The sequence below is a fragment of the Callithrix jacchus genome, chromosome 6, assembly GCF_049354715.1.
Source record: "Callithrix jacchus isolate 240 chromosome 6, calJac240_pri, whole genome shotgun sequence".
NCBI lineage: Eukaryota > Metazoa > Chordata > Mammalia > Primates > Cebidae > Callithrix > Callithrix jacchus.
In genome coordinates, this window is record NC_133507.1 from 129,070,338 (window position 1) to 129,089,736 (window position 19,399).

Below are 19,399 nucleotides of genomic sequence, written 5' to 3' on the forward strand. Positions count from 1 at the left end.
ATAAGTTCTGAGACAGCTGAAAATAAGCAGCTGCATTATTTATATGTTTTTTCTTTACTGCCAAGATGTGTTCAAGCCCGCTATGCCTACCATTGTGTTAGAATAATGAATTTCATTCCTACAAAGATGATTACATAATTCACTGCATAAAATGAGACACTTTTGAGAGTGACATTAATTACAAGGGGGGCAATAGGCATGAACCAGGATTGTTCTCAGCAAATCAGAAATTTAGGTCACCCTGTCACATTCACATGCTTGGATCTTCCGGAAAAGATTGCCCATCTTCTCTTCATTGTCATTTGACCAGGCACTGAAGTGACAAGACCATCCTTGAGAAGTCACACCCAAAGATAAAATTCTGATGGATTTTTAGTTTTAGTGCTCACTTCACTGAATTCTAGACATACATGTCATTTACACACAGGCGCAAGACAAAACTCAAGTTTTCCCCCAAATCTTCCTTCAGCTAGTTTTTGCATCTCATAAGTGGTGCTGCTATCCATCCGTTAAATTGTTTAGGGCAAACCCAGAAAAGCACTACCTTAATTAAGATGCAATTCACATAACAAAATTAACTTTTTAAGTGAACAGTTAAGTAGAGTACATCCACAACAGTGAACCACCACCACTTCTATCTAGTTCCAAAACATTCTCATCACTCCAACATACAGCCCTATACTCAGGCAGTTACTCTCCGTTTTCTCCCCCGTGTTCCCTGGCAACCATCAATCTGCTGCTGCTTTCTGTAGATTTACATCTGGATATTTCATGTGAGAATCATACAATATGTGTATTACTTTTTTGGTCTAGCTTCTTTAACATCTTGTTGAGGTTCATCCATTGTAGCTTGTTATCAGTACTTCATTCCTCTTTATAGCTAAGTAATAATATTCCCTTGTAAGTATACACCGCAAGTTTATCCATTCATCCAGTTGAGTTGTTTCTACAGTTTGGCTAATGTTCATAGTGCTGTTATGAACATTCCTGTACAAGTATTTGAGTCCCTGCTTTCAGTTATTTGGGTTGTAAGCCTGAGTGGAGTTGCTGGGTCATACTGAAATTGTACATTTAACTTTTTGAGAACTGTCCAACTTTCCCTCAGCAGCTGTACCATTTTGCCTTCCACCATTGATATGAGGGTTCCAGTTTCCCCACACCTTCACTAACACTTATTTTGCCGTTTAAAAAATTACCACCATCCTCATGTGGGTGTGGCCTCTCGTTGAGGTTTTCATTTGCATTTCCCTGATTACCAATATGGAGCATCTTTTCGTTTGGCCACCTGCATATCTTTCAAGAAATGTCTGTTCAAGTCCTTTGCTCACTGAATTTTTGTTGTTGGATTCTGAGTTCCTTGTATGTTCTGGCTACTAGGCCCTTATATTTCCTCCTGTAAGTTTTTGCTTTCTTGATAATGTCCTCATTTTCAAACTTACTTTATGTAATATGTACACTTGTAAAAACAAAAATCATGCAAAAGGGCAGTGTTAAAAATCAGTTTTCTATGTTGTTTTTAGTGACAATCTGTACATATATATACAAATATAATGTATGTTCTCCCTCTCCCATTTTTACACAAAAGGTAGCTACAAACAGTGGTTTATAAACTGCTGCCATTGTACAGACACAGTTTAACCAGTACCCTCTGTTGGGGACATTTTGGTTGTTTGAAACTTTTGACTGTTACAGATATAAACAGGTTGGTATAGGTCTGCACACCTTATTATATCTCCAGGATACTGAGAAGTAAAAGTTGTTTCTGAGTTACGGTTTTCTTCATATTTAGAGATTGTTTCCTAATGATTATTAGGTATCAACTAAACAATTTTTATCAACTTAATGTTGATTAGTATTTTTGTGTCAAACTTTACAGTCTATGCATTTTTTCCAGAAGAAAAATTAGAAGTGGCACAAACAGACTTACATAAGGTTGTGAAGTAGGTAGGTTTTTCTTTTATCGTCTGTTAACACTGTTTTCTCATCTCATCCTCAGAAACAACTGTTCTCAGCAATGAAACAAGTTTTCAATATGCCATCTTGTCTAGCATTATTAAATTTTTAACCCTTCTCTGGTTGTAGAAATAAAGGTGTGACATGATTTTAAAGCAGAAAGAGCTAACAATTAAGTCCTCAAGCTGGGCCAGGTGAGCATTTTGGGAGGCCGAGGCAGTTGGATCACCTGAGGTCGAGTTTGAGACCAGCCTGACCAATCTGGTGAAACCCCATCAAGGCTGAGGCAGGAAAATCGCTTGAACCCAAGAGGCGGAGGTTGCAGTGAGCCCAGATTGCCCCATTGCACTCCAGAGCCTAGGCAACAGAGCAAGACTCCAGCTAAAAAAAAAAAAAAAAAAAAAAAAAAACTTTAAGTTTTAAGGTAAAACAGAGCTAGGGACTGTCCGGTGTCATGCTGTTCATGTCAGTGCTGAGACAACAAAAGTCTCCAGTTTCCCAGAGCAGGGTTCTCGATACTCACTACACTTACTGACCACATTCATGTAAAAGACCTTGAGAAAGCTGCTTTTCACTAGGTAGAGCTTCTGGGGAGCAGTGAGGTTATGACTGTTCCTCTAACACTAACACAAATTCTAAGTCTGTTTTACCAACTATTAAGTGAAGCCCTATGTCTAGGGCCACTTAAAGAGTACTGCGTACATTATGCCATGATTTTTTTAAGTACTTTAAATTTTTGTGTTAATTTTTAAAGAATTGGCAGTAAATGCTTCCCATAAACAGCAATTAAATGGTATTGATTATTGGAGGTGAATCCTTTACATTAATATATGGTAATTTTGTTATTCAGAGTATGTCTGGATACTTTAATATCCCTGAGAATTTATCCCATACCTTGGGCAAGGAGAAATGAAGCACATAAATTAGGTATATGGTAACTCATCTGTAAAGGAATATGTATTTTTCATGAGTCAGTGTGAGCTCCCTTTATGAACAGGGCACCATGTTACCACTTGAAATACAGACTGTAAGGCCAAGGTGGGGGGATCACTTCAGGTCAGGAGTTCGAGACCAGCCTGGCCAACATGATAAAACCCCATCTCTACTAAAAATACAGAAAATTAGCCGGGCATGGTGGTGGACGCCTGTAATCCCAGCTACTCAGGAGGCTGAGGCAGGAGGATCACTTGAACCCAGGAGGCAGAGATTGCAGTGAGCCGAGATCACGCCACTGCACTCCACTCCAGCCTGGGCAACAAGAGCAAAACTCCATCTTTGAAAAATATATATATGTGTATACACACACAGAGGGAGAGAGCGAGAGAATATAAGCTATCATTTTTGCCTTTTAGGAGCATAATTTTATTTGCTAAAACATTCCAAATAATGTTGTTTGGAATCTGCCCTGAGTCTGCAATCCACTGTTCAGTTAACAGAACTGAATATTTTGATCAACTATTATTTGAAGATGGTATCCAGGCTGTCTACCATGAACTAAAGCAAGCTACACTTGAGTGATAATCTACTTGGAAACAGCATTTATAGTGGGGTTCCAAGAACCTCGTGTCATACATATATTTTAACATAGCATCTTGGCAGCAGTATTTGATATTAATTGGGGGAAGAGTTAGTGATACCCATGGGATTTCTTAACTGCCTGTTTAAAGAAATTGGGCAATGGGAGTGAGAATCAAGACTTAGTAAAATAGGTTTGGATTAAGTTTCTATCTTTAACTTGGGGACAAAATAAGCACACTTAAAATGTACATTTATGGAATAAAATAAGTAAAAAATATGGCCCAACTTCACTAACAATGGTAGTGGACACTGGGGTGTACTGCCCAGATATGCGCAAGCTCTTCTTCTCCTCTCTCTCTCTCACACATATACCCCCCACACATGAAACACTCTTTTCTCCAGCTTCTGGGAATGTTGGTGGCTGATGCTCCCAGTTGAGTCCCTCTTAATATTGTCTTCAGCCTTAGACCCTTGTATCACTAGTCCACACAGGGTCATAAAGGCCCATCACCCTACCTCAATATGGCCTAACTGTAGGACCACCTCAACTCTAAAGCATTAGCTGAGGACTTTCCCAGCTACATCCTAGCCCAATTTCTTCCTCTTTCCCAGTCTGTCTGCTTACCAAGATCAGAATGTTAATCTTGGAAGAAGTATTCCCATTTAAACCTTTCACACCATAATCTCAATCTCTAAGTCTGCTTCCTCAAGGAACCTGAACTGCAACAACATTCTAAACCCAAAGCCAGGAAAATTACTTGGACAACCCAACTATTTCTGCTGATTGTTTTTTTCGTGCCTGTGCTTCTAATTTGTAGGGCAAGGGAAAAAACTACCTTCAACCTTTTCTAATTCTTAATGTTTTATGAAGACGGAAAACGTAACCCAAGGACAGCTTACCTCATTTGGTAGAACATCGAGACATATTGTTGAAGCTCCCCACCTCTATCCCCCCCTGCCCCATCCATTTTAATACCCATCTTTAAAGTTAGGGATCTTAAAGAAACTGAACTCTAATTCATATATGCATTTCTAATAACATACCTAAGTGGGACTGGCTTGTCATTATGGTGTTGGTGATACTGCCGGGCTTTGTTTTCAACCATCTTCCATGTTCATGGTACAGTACTGACATTTTATGAACTCAGTAATCTACAGATATTTCCATTCCATGTGTATTAGAATTGTGTTGAACTGGTATATCACAGAATGCTCACAACATTTAATCCATCTTTATTAAAGTAAAATTGCTATTTCAATATATGTAGAAAACAACATATTGGGTGTTTTCACCTCTGAGATAAAGGTTCAAAAGGAAGAAAAGAAAAATCCTGTTTTTAAGATTTTATAAAAGAAATCTAGTTACCAAATACTGTATTGAGATTATAATATTCTTGCAGTCTAAATTTAAGCTACTAAATTTTTGCATTGTAAAAAGAAAAGTCCATGTGTATGTGAGATGTCAAAGTGTATCAAAGATAATCCTAAAACAACATATCATTTAACCCAAAGTCAATGCCCTTTAAATGGAATATATCTTTTTCATTATTTGGTTATGAAATATACAGAAGGTACGGGGGAAGCAACAATGGAAGAGGCATAGCATTCTTGGCCCTCAAGCTTACAGTATATGGGGCAATATCAACATTAAATGAGCAGCTACAAGTACAATACAAAAGGACCTTACCTCTCATGGAGGGATGAGATTTTAAAAGTATTTTTAATGATATCCTATGCATTATTAAGAAACAGGGAAAGCTCAGGAGAGAATTACATTGAAACAACATTTGAGCAAGGAAAAGCAGAAAAGGAAAACTACAGCTTTTGACTTGAAATAGACACCCTATTCAAGTCCAAGATTTCAGGTGCTTTCAAAAAGTAATTGAAATTTTATTTGTACTTAATTCATTTATATATAAAAACCTGAAATTAAGGCAAAATGCATGAAATGAGACCCCAAAAACTCATATCGTACTCAACCAACTAAAAGTTTTTAGGACCTAAACGGGGCAAAACATTTCAACAGCACTAACAGCTCAAGGAATGTATGTTAAACCTTTTATTTTACATCCAGAAAATTAGAAAACTCGGCTAAACGTTGTATATACCAGAAGGTTTTAAAAATAATTTGTATGATTTCACCTTACTAAAGAAAACTTACTCATTTAAAGACATCTTTATACCAGGCTTTCATATCATCAGTGGAAACTGTTTAAGAGTAGTGTGGAATACAGAAACAGCCTAAACCGAAACCTCACACTTAATCCTTTAATGTTAATTGGATTTCAGAATGAGTAAAGTATGACTAAAAATCACCGCAATGGGAGGAGGCACTGCTTTGTTTTAAAACCGCACACGTGCTTTGTTGCCTGAAAACCTTGGGGTCAGACTTTTTGTACAGTAAGCCATTTCATTAAGTATGGTTAGATTCGCAGTCTAAGACCTTAAGTGACACACTCAATGACGATATTCTTATAAATTATAGCCAATTATAAGTCCTCCTTCTGGTTTCTCTTCTGTGCTTCGTAAATATGTACGTCTTTTTCAGGATCATAATGAACCTTTCTCACAGTAAATTGCCTCTCCAGCATTGCTAAGAAGTTGTTATCCCGTTCATAGCGAATTCGGCATGCTAAAAGAATCACGGAGTGATTGCTACAGAGATGTTCCAGTGTTTGAAGAAGATCTGTGAATGTTTCTTCTAAATATATGATATCAGCTCCAAGTATCAGGTCAAATTCTCCAGGAGAAAAACTCCCCAGATTCTGTCCCCAAGTTAGCTCCTTAATAACAGTTTTGGATTGGATATGAGGAGGTAAGTTGGCTTGAACGTTTGATTTAAGAAATTCTAATGCTACTTTTCGATCTGTGATAGTCACATGAGCACCTACAATGCAGGACAAAGAAAAAGTGATGTGCACATCAGTACAACTCTGTTAGGAAGAGAGGGGGTCAAGTTAAATTTAAGAGTGTCTCTAAATATTGCATCCAATATGCAGAGTATCAATCATGCCCTTTCATGGACAACTGCAATAAAACAGTGACTCATTTTGCACTAACTACTGGTAAAAATGAATTTTGATTTGCCTCTATGACATACCTCCTATTTGCTAAAATTGTGCCTATAAATTGCAGAACTGGGGCCAGGCAAGGTGGCTCACACCTGTTATCCCAGAACTCTGGGAGGCCAAGGCAGGCAGATCACCTGAAGTTGGGAGTTTGAGACCAGCAGGACCAATATGGAGAAACCCCATCTCTACTAAAAATACAAAATTAGCCAGGTGTGGTGGTGCATGCCTATAATCCCAGCTACTCAGGAGGCTGAGGCAGAAGACTCGCTTGAACCCGGGAGGCGGAGGTTGCAGTGAGCCAAGATCACACCATTGCACTCCAGGCTGGGCACCAAGAGTGAAACTCCATCTCAAAAAAAAAAAAAATTGCAGAATTAGCTGGGCACGATGGCTCATGCCTGTAATCCCAGCACTTTGGGAGGCCAAGGTGGGTGGATCACCTGAGGTCAGGAGTTGGAAGACCAGCCTGGCCAATATGTCCAATTAAAAATACAAAATTAGCCAGGCGTGGTGCCATGTGCCTATAATCCTAGCTACTCGGAGGCTGAGGCAGGAGAACAGCTTGAACCTGGGAGGCATAAGCTGCTGTGAGCGGAGATCTCACCACCACATTCCAGTCTAGGCGACAAGAGCAATAATCCACCTCAAAAAAAAATTGCAGAATTTACCAGTGACACAGACTGATGCTTCTGAATTCTGCCAACAAAGTGTGCCCATACTGTATTCATTAGGTCACTACCTTTAAGTCAGTTGGCCACAGGGTAAAATGGAATCCAAGAATGAAAAATCTGGGTGCAGACCAGGTGTGGTGACTCACGCCTGTAATCCCAGCACTGAGGGAGGCTGAAGTGGGAGAAGCCCTTGAGCTCAGGAGTTCAAGACCAGCCTGGGCAACACAGGGAGACTCCATCTCTACAAATAATTTTTTTAATTAAACACAGTGCACACCTGTGGTCCTAGCTACCCAGGAGGTAGAGGTGGGAGATCACATGAGCCTGGGAGGTCGAGGCTGCAGTGAACTGTTACTATGCCAATACACTCCAGCCTGGGCAACAGAGCAAGACCTGGTCTCAAAAAAAATAAAAAATATCTGGGAGCAGACTATTATTGCAAAGATGGCAAGATACCAAAAACAGGGAAAGGCTGTTTTGTGAGGTTAAAGTTTAAAAAAGAATCACGGAAGAGATAAACTGGCTACTAAGAAATCCCAGTCCTACAATTCAAGATGAGATTTGGGAGAAAAAAAAAAAGAAATCCCAGTCCACTTCTCCTTAGGTTGTTATGAAGCAGCCAGCATATGTGTTTTACATTTATACTTACTGAAAAATTATAAGCTTAAAAATTACTTAACTGTATTACAGTCATATAGGTTAAAATGCTTGTTCTTAATGCTCAGTCTCTACACACAGTGTAGAAAATTAAACTGTTTCTTATGGATTATTGACAAAAAGATAGATTTTTTTGAATCAACATAAGAGAAGACCAAACTCTTAAGGTGAAGCAAGCACATAAGGTCAGGTCTGATCCGCTTCATCTACATTGTAGGAAAAATATATTATGTATAATCCTCTTTATTTCTGGTGCCAGAAATTCTGAAATTTAAAATTATGTTTCCATCCTTCTTCAGTTTGTAATCTTCATAGGTAATCTCCCACAGGATTCCAGACTAGTTGCAGTAAGCACTATTTCAGTGGCAGCTTATATTCAGTGTTTCTTGACAAATAAATTAGGGCAGTAATTCAATTTGAAATTTACAGTCCTAGTATGAGATACTGATGAAAATGTTCAAGTTGGCCAAGTGCGGTGACTCAAGCTTGTAATTCCCATACCTTGGGAGGAGTTTGAGGCCAGCCTGTCCCCATTTCTACTTTAAAATATATATATATACAAAAATTAGCCAGGCATGGTGGCGCATGCCTGAAGTCCCAGCTACTCGGGAGGCTGCAGGAGGAGAATTGCTTGAACCCGGGAGGCAGAGGTTGCAGTGAGCCAAGATCGTGCCACTGCACTCCAGCCTGGGCAACAGAATGAGACTTTGTCTCAAAGAAAAAGAAAATGTTCAAGTTGTTAGATTTTACAAGCCTGGACCTACCACTCTGACCATTCATTGCTAGACAGTGTGTTACCCAATGGGTAGATTTCAATGATAGTTTTCATCTCTTCTGACAGTAAATAATTGCAGACAGGCAGTCCAAGTGGCTCACACCTGTAATCCCAGCACTTTGGGAGGCCAAGGCAGGAGCATCATTTAAGCCCAGGAGTTCGAGACCAGCCCTGACAACATAGAGAGATCCCATCTCCACAAAAAATTTAAAAAAATTTAAAAATTAGCCAGGTGTGGTGGCACTATTCAGGAGGCTGAGTTGGGAGGATTGTTAGAGCCCAGGAGGTCAAGGCTGCACTTAAAGAACAACTTTAACTTAGCACTTAAAGAACAAGTATTTTCACCTACATTCCTGTCATATGATTCAGTAATTGTTAAGCTTATAATTTTCCAGTGATTATATATGTATTGCCTAAACACATATAGATTGGCTGTTTCATAACAGCCTAAGGAGAGGTGGACTGGAATTTCTTAGCCAATTTCTCTCTTCTATGACTTTTTTTTTTTTTAAGACAGCGTTTTGTTCTTGTTGCCCAGACTGGAGTGCAATGGTGCGATCTTGGCTCACTGCAACCTCTGCCTCCTAAGTTCAAGAGAGTCTCCTGCCTCAGCCTTCCAGGTACCTGGGATTATAGGCATGCACCATGCCCGGCTAATTTTGTATATTTTAGTAGAGACGGGGTTTCTCCATGTTGGTCAGGCTGGTCTTGAACTCCTGACCTCAGGCGATCTGCCCACCTCAGCCTCCCAAAGTGCTGGGATTACAGGTGTGAGCCAATGCACCCAGTTTTTCGTTGTTGTTTTTTAATGTACTGAGAGGGTTTTGCATGTTGTCCAGGCTGGCCTCCAACCCCTGGGCTCAAGCAATCCGCCCACTTTGGCCTCCTAAAGTGCTGAAATTACAGGTATGAGCCACTGTACACAGCCCTATCATTCTTTCTAAAATTTTAACCTCACAAAACAGCCTTTCCCTGTTTTTGGCATTTTGTCATGCAAGTAGTGAGCCATGGTCATGCCACTGCACTCCAGCCTGTGCAACACAGTGAGACCCTATCTCTTTAAAAAAAACATTGCAGACAGCCTTTTCCAGGGTTTGAGCTAGAACTGTATCTCTCTGAATTTAACAGTACACAGAGCACTCTGCAGGCAATATTGGAGTGACTGAGTCATTTGTACCTCACCTCAGTATTCATTTTACCAGCTCATAGATAAAGGCCTTCTCTAATGTCTGTCCCAGGCATTTCAAAGGCTACTTCTAATCTGGTAGGTATTCCAGAAGTCTGAATAGGGTCTTAATGTCAGCTGACCACTCCCTGTAATTCCACACATATCTGAATGACTACCATCAGCCATGGGACAGAAACCTCTCCCCTCAAACAGCTTACATTCAAGTGAGAGACAGGCAGTAAGATGTTTTTTAAAAAACACAATATCCGACTGGTCGTGGTGGCTCACACCTGTAATCCCAGCACTTTGGGAGGCTAAGGCAGGTGGATCACCTGAGGTCAGAAGTTTGAGACTAGCCTGGTCAACATGGTGAAACCCCGTCTCTACCAAAAATACAAAAATTAGTCAGGCGTGGTCATTGGCACCTGTAATCCCAGCTACTCTGTAGGCTGAGGCAAGAGAAACACTGGAATCCAGGAGGCAGAGACTGCAATGAGTCGAGATCACACCACTGCACTCCAGCCTGGGTAACACGAGTGAGACTTCGTCTCAAAAAAAAAAATAGAATATCCAGTGTGTTCACTGATGATGATGATGATGACGATAATGATGCTGCTGCTGCTAAGAAAAAAACGGAAAAGCAGGAGAGAAATGAGATGTCACGAAGGACGGTGGGTATGAAATATTAGATTAGGTAGACATGGGAGGCCGCAGTGAGAAGGTAACTTGGGTAAAGGCGGGAAGGGAGTAAGGGAATAACATACCAGTGGGGAGAACTTTCCAGGTGGGGAGAATAGCAAGTGCAAAGGCCTAGAGAAGTCATGCAAGGAAGCTGGAGTGGCTGGACAGTGTGAACGAGGAATCAAGTCATAGAAGATGAGGTCAGAGAAGCTGTGGAAAGAAAGGCAGATCATCTAGGGCCTCACAGGTCATGCAGGTCACATTTTGAAAACGCTCTGGCTTTTGCTGAGTGAGATGGGAAGCCACTGCAAAGTCCAAGCAGAAGTACAAATGGGCTGACTTGTGGGGCGAGGGCAGAGGCAGGGAAAGCAGTGAGAAGGCACCACAATGATCCAGGTGAAGGTTGCTAGTGGCTTGCACCTTGCTACCACACCCCCAGACACCCTCCACCAACCAGCTCCCAAATAGCCTGTCCACAAATAACCCCTCTCCTGGCCTTCACAGGAATCCCCTACTATTCACTCCAGTTTTATCACCCAAACGTCCATCCCTGAACCCTGCAGTTTTACCTCAGGTTTTGTTTTTGTTTTGCTTGTCTGGGATGGGGGCTACTTCCTTAAGTCTATCTTTTATTCTGTCAGTTTCCTTCCCATCCTTTTCACCCTGGCAATTTAGGAAAGAAGCAGAACATGTGTCCTGTGGTTTCCCAGTCTGGATTTTGCTGACTGCCCCATTTAGCATGTGCCTCTGCCTTCTGTATCTCCTATAAATCTGTTTGATTTGAATTTGATTTTTTGAATGGGACTATTTCAGAGGCAGAGGTACGTTCTTCATCAAGAGGTACATAATGTCTGGGAGGCTCTATTTTTGTGACATGAGCAGTCACTACTACTCAATGCCCAGATCCTCAGTTCACTCTATTCCTTTTGCATTTGCTGAGAAACTTCTATAAAGAAAAGCTTCTCTCAATTGCTGTTTGGTTACTCATTTTGTACAGTAATTATGTGAATAAAAAATAGGATAAATTTTAAAGAGTTGGCTTCCCAGCATCCTCCAAAGACAACTAATTAGGTTTACTGTTATTGATGTACTTTGATCCACTGTAGTTATCATTATCTATGTTCAGATTGTCCCATGTTTGCCAGTGGCCTCTGACATAACCCAGTCATCTTTGATAGCTTCCTTGCTATCTGGATTTAAAATGTATCTCTGTAAGGACCCTCTGTTCCTCCTGTTCCACTGGAGTGCAGTGGCATGATCTCGGCTCACTACAACCTCCATCTCCCGGGTTCAAGCGATTCTCCTGCCTCAGCCTCCCAAGTAGCTGGGATTACAGGCATGTTGCCACCATGCCTGGCTAATTTTTGTATTTTTAGTAGAGACTGGGTTTCACTATGTTGGCGAGGCTGGTCTCAAATTCCTGACCTCATGATCCACCTGCCTTGGCCTCCCAAACTGCTGGAATTACAGGTGTGAACCACCTGACCTGGTCTTGGTTGACTTTAAAGAGTCCGTGCTCTGCTGAGATTGACTGACTTTTATTGCATAGTTTTCCAGAACAGTTCTGACCTACTATTTGTATGATTTTAGCTTATCTAGTAACTCACAGCCAAATTTCACAAATCATGACATTGCCTGATATAAAGTCCAAGGAAAGAATTTATTATTTTTACGTGCTAGGCATGATGTTATTATTTTTTGGTACTTAGGGAAGCCAAGGAGGGCAGATCACCTGAGTCCAGGAGTTCGTGACCAGCCTGGCCAACATGGTAAAAACCAGTCTCTACTAAAAATACAAAAATTAGCCACGTATGGTAGTACACACCTGTAATTTCCCAGCTACCCAGGAGGCTGAGGCAGAACTGCTTGAATCCCAGGAAGCAGAGGGTGAAGTGAGGTGAGACTGTGCCACTGCACTCCATCCTGCTCGACAGAGCAAGACCCTGTCTCAAAAAAAAAAACAAGCGGTTGGGAGAGGCGGCTCACACTTGTAATCTCATCACTTTGGAAGGCTGAGGTGGGCAGATCACGAGGTCAGGAGATCAAGACTATCCTGGCTAACATGGTAAAACCTCGTCTCTCCTAAAAATACAAAAAACTTAGGCATGGTGGCAGGTGCCTATAGTCCCAGCTACTTGGGAGGCTGAGGCAGGAGAATTGGTTGAACCTGGGAAGCGAACATTGCAGAGAGCCAAGATTGCGCCACTGCACTCCAGCCTGGGCAATAGAGCGAGACTCCATCTCAACAACAACAAAAAGTATCTCAGTTAAAGCCAAAGAGTTTTCAAAACAAGATATTCCAGGGTCATCTTATATATTTCCTGCCACCAACCTAGAAACAGCCACTTAAGAGGCTTTTCATCTATTTTATTTATTTTTTTATTTGGCAGGTGAGTTGTTACACACTCCTTAGCAGATTCCGACTTCCATGGCCACCGTCCTGCTGAGGCTTTTATTTTTTTTAAACGGGAAAAGAAAGAGCAAGTTTGTATGCCAATGGAAATGATCAAGTAGAACGGGGCAAAGGGGAAAAGTGGCAAGGCAAAGGCAATGCCCTTGAATAGTGAGAGGGGACAGACTTAAGAGATGAGGGGTGGTCCTGGAAAGGCCAGACATTCCATGTCTAGCACCAGGCGCAAAGGCAGAGTCTATAGGTCTAGATTGAAATGGAGGTAAAGGTAGTGGTAGAAGGCTGTGGAATTTCTCTTTGGATTGATTCAGTCTTCTCGGTGCAATAAGAAATGTCATTGGCTGACAATAAAAATGGAGAAAGATCGGAGGTTTGAGAGCAAACATATGAAAGTCACTTGGCCAAGTAAGAGAGGAAGTAGAGTGGGACTGCACGGCAACATCAACAGCCCCCTTGAGGTTCCTGATGATAAAATTAGTGAAACCAGGGTGGACATGGTAGCTCACACCTGTAATTCCAGCACTTTGAGAGGCCGAGGCAGGCAGATCACATGAGGTCAGGAGTTTGAGACCAGCTTGGCCAACATGGTGAAACACCATCTCTACTAAAAATATGAAAATTAGGCCGGGAGTGGTGGCTCATGTCTGTAATCCTAGCACTTTGGGAGGCCGAGGTGAGTGGATCACCTGAGGTCAAGAGTTCAAGACCAGCCTGGCCACCATGGTGAAACACCATCTCTACTAAAAATACAAAAAGTAGCTGGGCGTAGTGGCAGGTGCCTGTAATCCCAGCTACCTGGGAGACAAAGGCAGGAGAATCCCTTGAACCCAGGAGGCAGAGGTTGCAGTGAGCCGAGATCACACCACTGCACTCCATCCTGGGTGACAGAGGGAAAACTCCATCTCAAAAAAAAAACAACAAAATTAGTCAGTTGCTTTGCTCTATGCATTTAAAAAAAAGAAAAAGAAAAGAAAAAAAATTAGTCGAGAGTGGTGGCCTGTGTCTGTAATCCCAGCTACTTGGGAGGCTGAGGCAGAATTGCTTGAACGCAGGAGGCAGAGGTGGAAGTCAGCCAAGATTGTGCCACTGCACTCCAACCTGGGTGACAGAGTGAGACTTTGTCTCACAAAAATAATTGAAAATTTGTTTTTAAAAATAAAAATACAAAATACAAAAATACATCAGCTGGTCCTGGTGGTGCACACCTGTAATCCTAGCTACTCGGGAAGCTGAGGCAGGAGAATCACTTGAACCTGGGAGGCAGAGGTTACAGTGAGGTGAGACTACACCCCTGCACTCCAGCCTGGGTGACATAGGAAGACTCTGTCTTTAAAAAAAAAAAAAGGCCAGGCACAGTGGCTCATACCTGTAATCCCAACACTTTGGGAAGCTGAGGAGGGTGGATCACCTCAAGTCAGGAGTTCAAGACCAGCCAGACTGACCAACATGATGAAACCCTGTCTCTATTAAAAATACAAAAAATTAGCCGGGCGCGGTGACTCACGCCTATAATCCCAGCACTTTGGGAGGCCGAGGCGGGTGGATCACAAGGTCAAGAGATCAAGACCATCCTGGTCAACATGGTGAAACCCCGTCTCTACTAAAAATACAAAAAATTAGCTGGACATGCTGGCCCAGCTACTCGAGAGGCTAAGGCAGGAGAACTGCTTGAACCCAGGAGGCGGAGGCTGCAGTGAGCCGAGATCACGCCATTGCACTCCAGCCTGGGTAACAAGAGCGAAACTCCATCTCAAAAAAAAAAAAAACAATACAAAAACTTAGCCAGGCGTGGTGGCTCATGCCTGTAATCCCAGCTACTCAGGAGGCTGAGACAAAAGAATCACTTGAACCTGGGAGGCAGAGGTTGCAGTGAGCTAAGAAAACCCCACAGCACTCCAGCCTGGACAACAAGAGCAAAACTCCATCTCAAAAAAAAAAAATACAGTGAACCCCAGCAGCAGCATTTCCTTGAGCCCCACTCAGCCACAGAGGCACAGACCTGGGACAATGGAAGGCTGCACTTAACCTGGTTTGTTTTGTTTTGAAGCAAGGAAAGGCAGGGTGTCGGTGTCAACTGTACATGAAGATGGTGATAAAATGACTGCCCATGACATTTATGCTGGGTAAGAAGGGAGGTTAAGATAGTATTTCGTTCAGGAAAGACTAATGGAAACTGACCCAATAAGACAACACTGCATGCTGTCAATCAGTCATGAAAAGAGAATATATAACCATGTGTCATCACTTTTCATTTTCGTTTTATAACACCTTATTTATGCAAACATTCGAGCACATACTACGTGCTAGAGATACAAAGAGGAGCAAGAAACTCCTTACCCAGATCTCAAAGTCTCATGCAGGAGGGACACATAAACATAGTTGTGATGCAGTGTGGGAAGGAAAATAATAGAAACATGGGTGTGCACAGGAAATCACGTGGTCACAAAGGAGAAATTCTTCAAGAGCAGGGGTCAAAGAAAAATTCCCAAAGGAAGGGATATCTGAGCTTACACTTAAAAGATGTGGCAGGAGTGGTTGGGCATGGTGGCTCACGCCTGTAATCCCAGCACTCTGGGAGGCCGAGGTGGGCGGATCACCTGAGGTTGGGAGTTCAAGACCTGCCTGACCAACGTGGATAAACCCCGTCTCTACTAAAAATACAAAATAACCGGGCATGGTGGTTCATGCCTGTAATCCCAGCTACTTGGGAGGCTGAAGTAGGAGAATAGCTTGAACCCGGGAGGTGGAGGTTGCAGTGAGCCAGGACTGTGCCATTACACTCCAATCCTGGATCCTGGGTAACAAGAGCAAAACTCTGTCTCAAAAATGAATAAATAAATAAATAAATAACAGAGGCATAAATCAAGGGAAAGGTGTGAAAGGGCATGCAAGGCAGACGGGACAGGTCAGAGCAGTATGTGTGTCCCGGGAACTTCATGCAGTGCAATCTTGCTGAAAAAGAATGAGGCTGAAGAGTCAGGCAGGACGAGATAACAAAACCCTGCGAAGACGCCTGGGATTTAACCTGCAGGCAGGCAGTGGGACAGCAAAGAAGTGTTCAAACACAGGTCATGCTGTCGACTTTGCATTTTAGATGGGCCACTCTCATAGCTATTAAGAAAGTAGATTTAAAAAGACAAAACAGAGGCAGATAGGCCAGGTGGAAGTGTGATGTGATCATGCAGGCAGGTGACAGATGATGAGAGCTCAAGCCAGGCAGTGGGAGTGATTCAGGCAGTGGGACAGAGAGATAGATTCAGGAAATAGAATCAGCAGGACTCCAGCAGGTGGGGAAGGTAGAGGGGAGTCAAGCGGGGGGTGCGGTGACTATTTGGAAGGTGATGCCAACTCAGAATAAAGGAGGAAGAACGACTTTGGAAAGAGAAGAGTTTGGGTTCAAACAGATACTATTTGAGGTGCTGGGAAATAGCCAGGTACAGATATCCAGCATTCAGCTAAACACACAAGCCAAAAGTTCAGCTGAGACTTGCATTCAAATTACAGAAAAGTCAAAGATAGTATCTTCCTGAGCATTATATTTCAAGACAGTGGTCCCAGGCTTGGCTGGGCATCAAATCACATGGGAAGCTTTGACCCCATCCCAATTTACAGAATCCTCCTGTCTTCAAGACTGGATGTTTTTATTCTATGGATACAGCAGTTCCTTCTTATGTACAAGGGATTCATTTCAAGACCCCCAGTGGATGCCGGAAACCACAGATAGTACCAAACCCTGTATATGATGCTTTTTCCAATATTTATGTACCTATGGTAAAGTTTAATTTCCACAGTAGGCACAGTAAGAGATAAACAATAAATAATAAAACAGGATAATTATAACAATATACCTTAATAAAAGTCGTATGAATGTGGTCCCTCTCTTTCTCTCCCTCTTAAAATATCTTATCGTACTCTACTGACCTGTTTTTAGACCAAGGCTGACAGTGGGTAATTGAAGCCAGGGAAGGTGATCACAGATGAGGAGGGACTACTGTAGTTCCAAGAAGCATAAAGGCCAGGGAGATTTTCAAACCAAGAACCAGCTTTTGAGAGTCAGATTGGATTCAAATTCTAACCACAATCCATTAGCTCTGTGACCTCAGGCAAGTTACCTACCCTCCCCAAGAAGCCTTCCTTTCACCACTGGAACGGCGCTATAAGTAGGTAAGGCCTACTTACCATTCAGGCTCACTGTGAGAAGGAAAGGCTGTAATGCACCATCCTCAGAACACAGGAACTGCTCAGGAATTAGCAGCTGCTTTCTCTTTTAACAAAAAAGTCTCATCACCCTATATTAATAGCTACATAGCACCACTTTTTTTTCTGTCTTCATCCTTTACCCCTACCCATTAACCTCACAATGGAAGCTTCCTGAGACACCTGCCAGCCTGTTCATTGCTCTATCCATGCTGAGTGATAGTGAACCACCAGGCTTGTGGTAGGTTCTCCCCAAATTCAGGAATAAATGACTACGGATACAAAAAGAGAAAATACTTTTAAAAAGGGTAATAATTAATCTCTTCCTGACATTTCAAAATCACTACCTGTTTTGCCTCACTCATTCTATTTTGAAGAGGTTAACATTTTCTTACCCTCAGGTTCCAAGAGCAAAACTTCTCCAGCTTAATATTACAAATAGTGAGCAACTACAAATAGTGAGTATAAAAATCATAGAGTAGCAGAGAAATGCTTATGACATAATGTTAAAACATCATTTGAGGCCAGGCCCAGTGGCTCAGGCCTGTAATCCCAGCACTTTGGGGGACCGAGGTGGACGGATCACGAGATCAAGAGATCGAGACCATTCTCGCCAACATGGTGAAATCCTGTCTCTTCCAAAAAATAGAAAAATTGGCCGGGCGTGGTGCTGCATGCCCGTAGTCCAAAGCTGCTCAGAATGCTGAGGCAGGAAAATCGCTTGAACCTTGGAAGCAGAGGTTGCAGTCAGCCAAAAACGCACTACTGTACTCCAGCCTGGCAACAGAGTAAGACTCCGTCTCAAAAAAAAAAAAAGAAAGAAAAAACATCATTTGTATGTGTGTATGTATACTGTATACAGAGGCACAAAACATACAAACACACAGACATATATATTCACATATATACATATATATACACGTATATTTTCACATATATATATAAACCGTAATTACAACTGTGATTAAAAATACAGTTGGAGGCTGGGCGCGATGGCTCACGCCTATAATCTCAGCACTTTGGAAGGCCAAGGCGGGCGGATCACGAGGTCAAGAGATCGAGATCATCCTGGCCAACATGGTGAAGCCCCGTCTCTACTAAAAATACATAAATTAGCTGGGTGTGATAGCGTGTGCGGGTAGTCCCAGCTACTCGGGAGGCTGAGGCAGGATAACTGCTTGAACCCAGGAGGCAAAGGTTGCAGTGAGTGAGATCATGCCACTGCACTCCAGCCTGGCGCCTGGTGACAGAGTGAGACTGTGTCTCAAAAAAAAAAAAAAAAAAATACAGTTGAAGGTTGGGCATGGTGGCTCATACCCATAATCCCAGCACTTTGGGAGGCTGAGGCAGGCGGATCATGAGGTCATGAGATCGAGACCATCCTGGCCAACATGGTGAAATCCCATCTCTACTAAAAATACAAAAATTAGCTAGGTGTCATGGCATGTGCCTGTAATCCCAGCTACACGCCATGACACCTAGCTAATCCCAGCCTGTAATTCCAGTCTCAGGAGAGACTAAGGTAGGAGAATCACTTGAACCAGGAAGTCGGAGGTTGCAGTGCACCGAGATCACACTACTGCACTCCAGCCTGGTGACAAAGGGAGACTCTATCTCAAAAAAAAAGAAAAATACAGATGGGAAGAAAACAATGAAACAAAACACACCAAAATGCTAATGGTAACTATGTGACAAAGTCATAAATAATTAGAATAATTGGTGGGGTTTTTTTCCTGCTGCTTGTTTTTGTAATAGTTATATCCGTTTTATAACAAAAATATTAATTTTCATAATTTTAAAAATTCTTTGTCTCTGCTGCTTGAATCAGAATAAACTTCCATGATTTTCAAAGCGCCTTCAATCTAGACTGTTCATCTCTTATTCCAGAATTACTTGAGTGTATACTGAGTGGTAGGTGTTGTCCAAGGGCCAAGGACACACAGTGAAACCTGGTCTCTTTCCTCAGGAGCTTGGGCCTGCCAGGAGAGACAGACACATCAAACACCTGCCTACAGTGAAATGTGACACAGCTGAGACAGAGGTGGGAGTATTCCAAGTGCTATGCGGAAAAGGCGGCAGAAATTCACCCTTTGAAGTGGGGCAGGAAAGGACTCTACAAGGCCACAGTGTGGCCTGGCCACGAAGCAGGCTTTGCTCTGTGGTGGTATCTGAAATACCTATTCTGACTTTCCCAACTCCAGAGCTCCAGATTGCTAGATCAGAAAAAGCAGCTCTCAGAGTAATCAACACTCATGGAGCATGTCCTTTGTGTTGCTCAGTGAGCTACCAGATGTTGTA

The 19,399-nt window shown here is 42.3% G+C and overlaps 1 protein-coding gene across 26 annotated transcripts in view; it reads right to left on the minus strand.

Moving 5' to 3' along the window:
- Positions 1 to 19,399, minus strand: part of METTL21A (methyltransferase 21A, HSPA lysine) — a 50,396-nt gene that overhangs the window by 24,828 nt on the left and 6,169 nt on the right. For 4 of the 26 annotated variants that reach the window (XM_078328313.1, XM_078328314.1, XM_054257842.2 and 1 more), the window contains exons 4-5: positions 12,320 to 12,437; positions 4,685 to 6,358 (exon numbers count right to left, since the gene is read on the minus strand). The exons of 15 other annotated variants lie outside the window; for them this stretch is intronic. In XM_078328313.1, coding sequence (XP_078184439.1) covers positions 12,334 to 12,437 — 104 coding nt within the window. In that variant the 3' untranslated portion in view covers positions 4,685 to 6,358; positions 12,320 to 12,333. Of the gene's footprint in view, position 1; positions 2,335 to 4,684; positions 6,359 to 10,577; positions 10,705 to 12,319; positions 12,438 to 19,399 lie in introns of those variants that run through there. 7 more of the 26 variants (XM_008999335.5, XM_078328311.1, XM_002749704.5 and 4 more) reach the window with 3 other exon arrangements.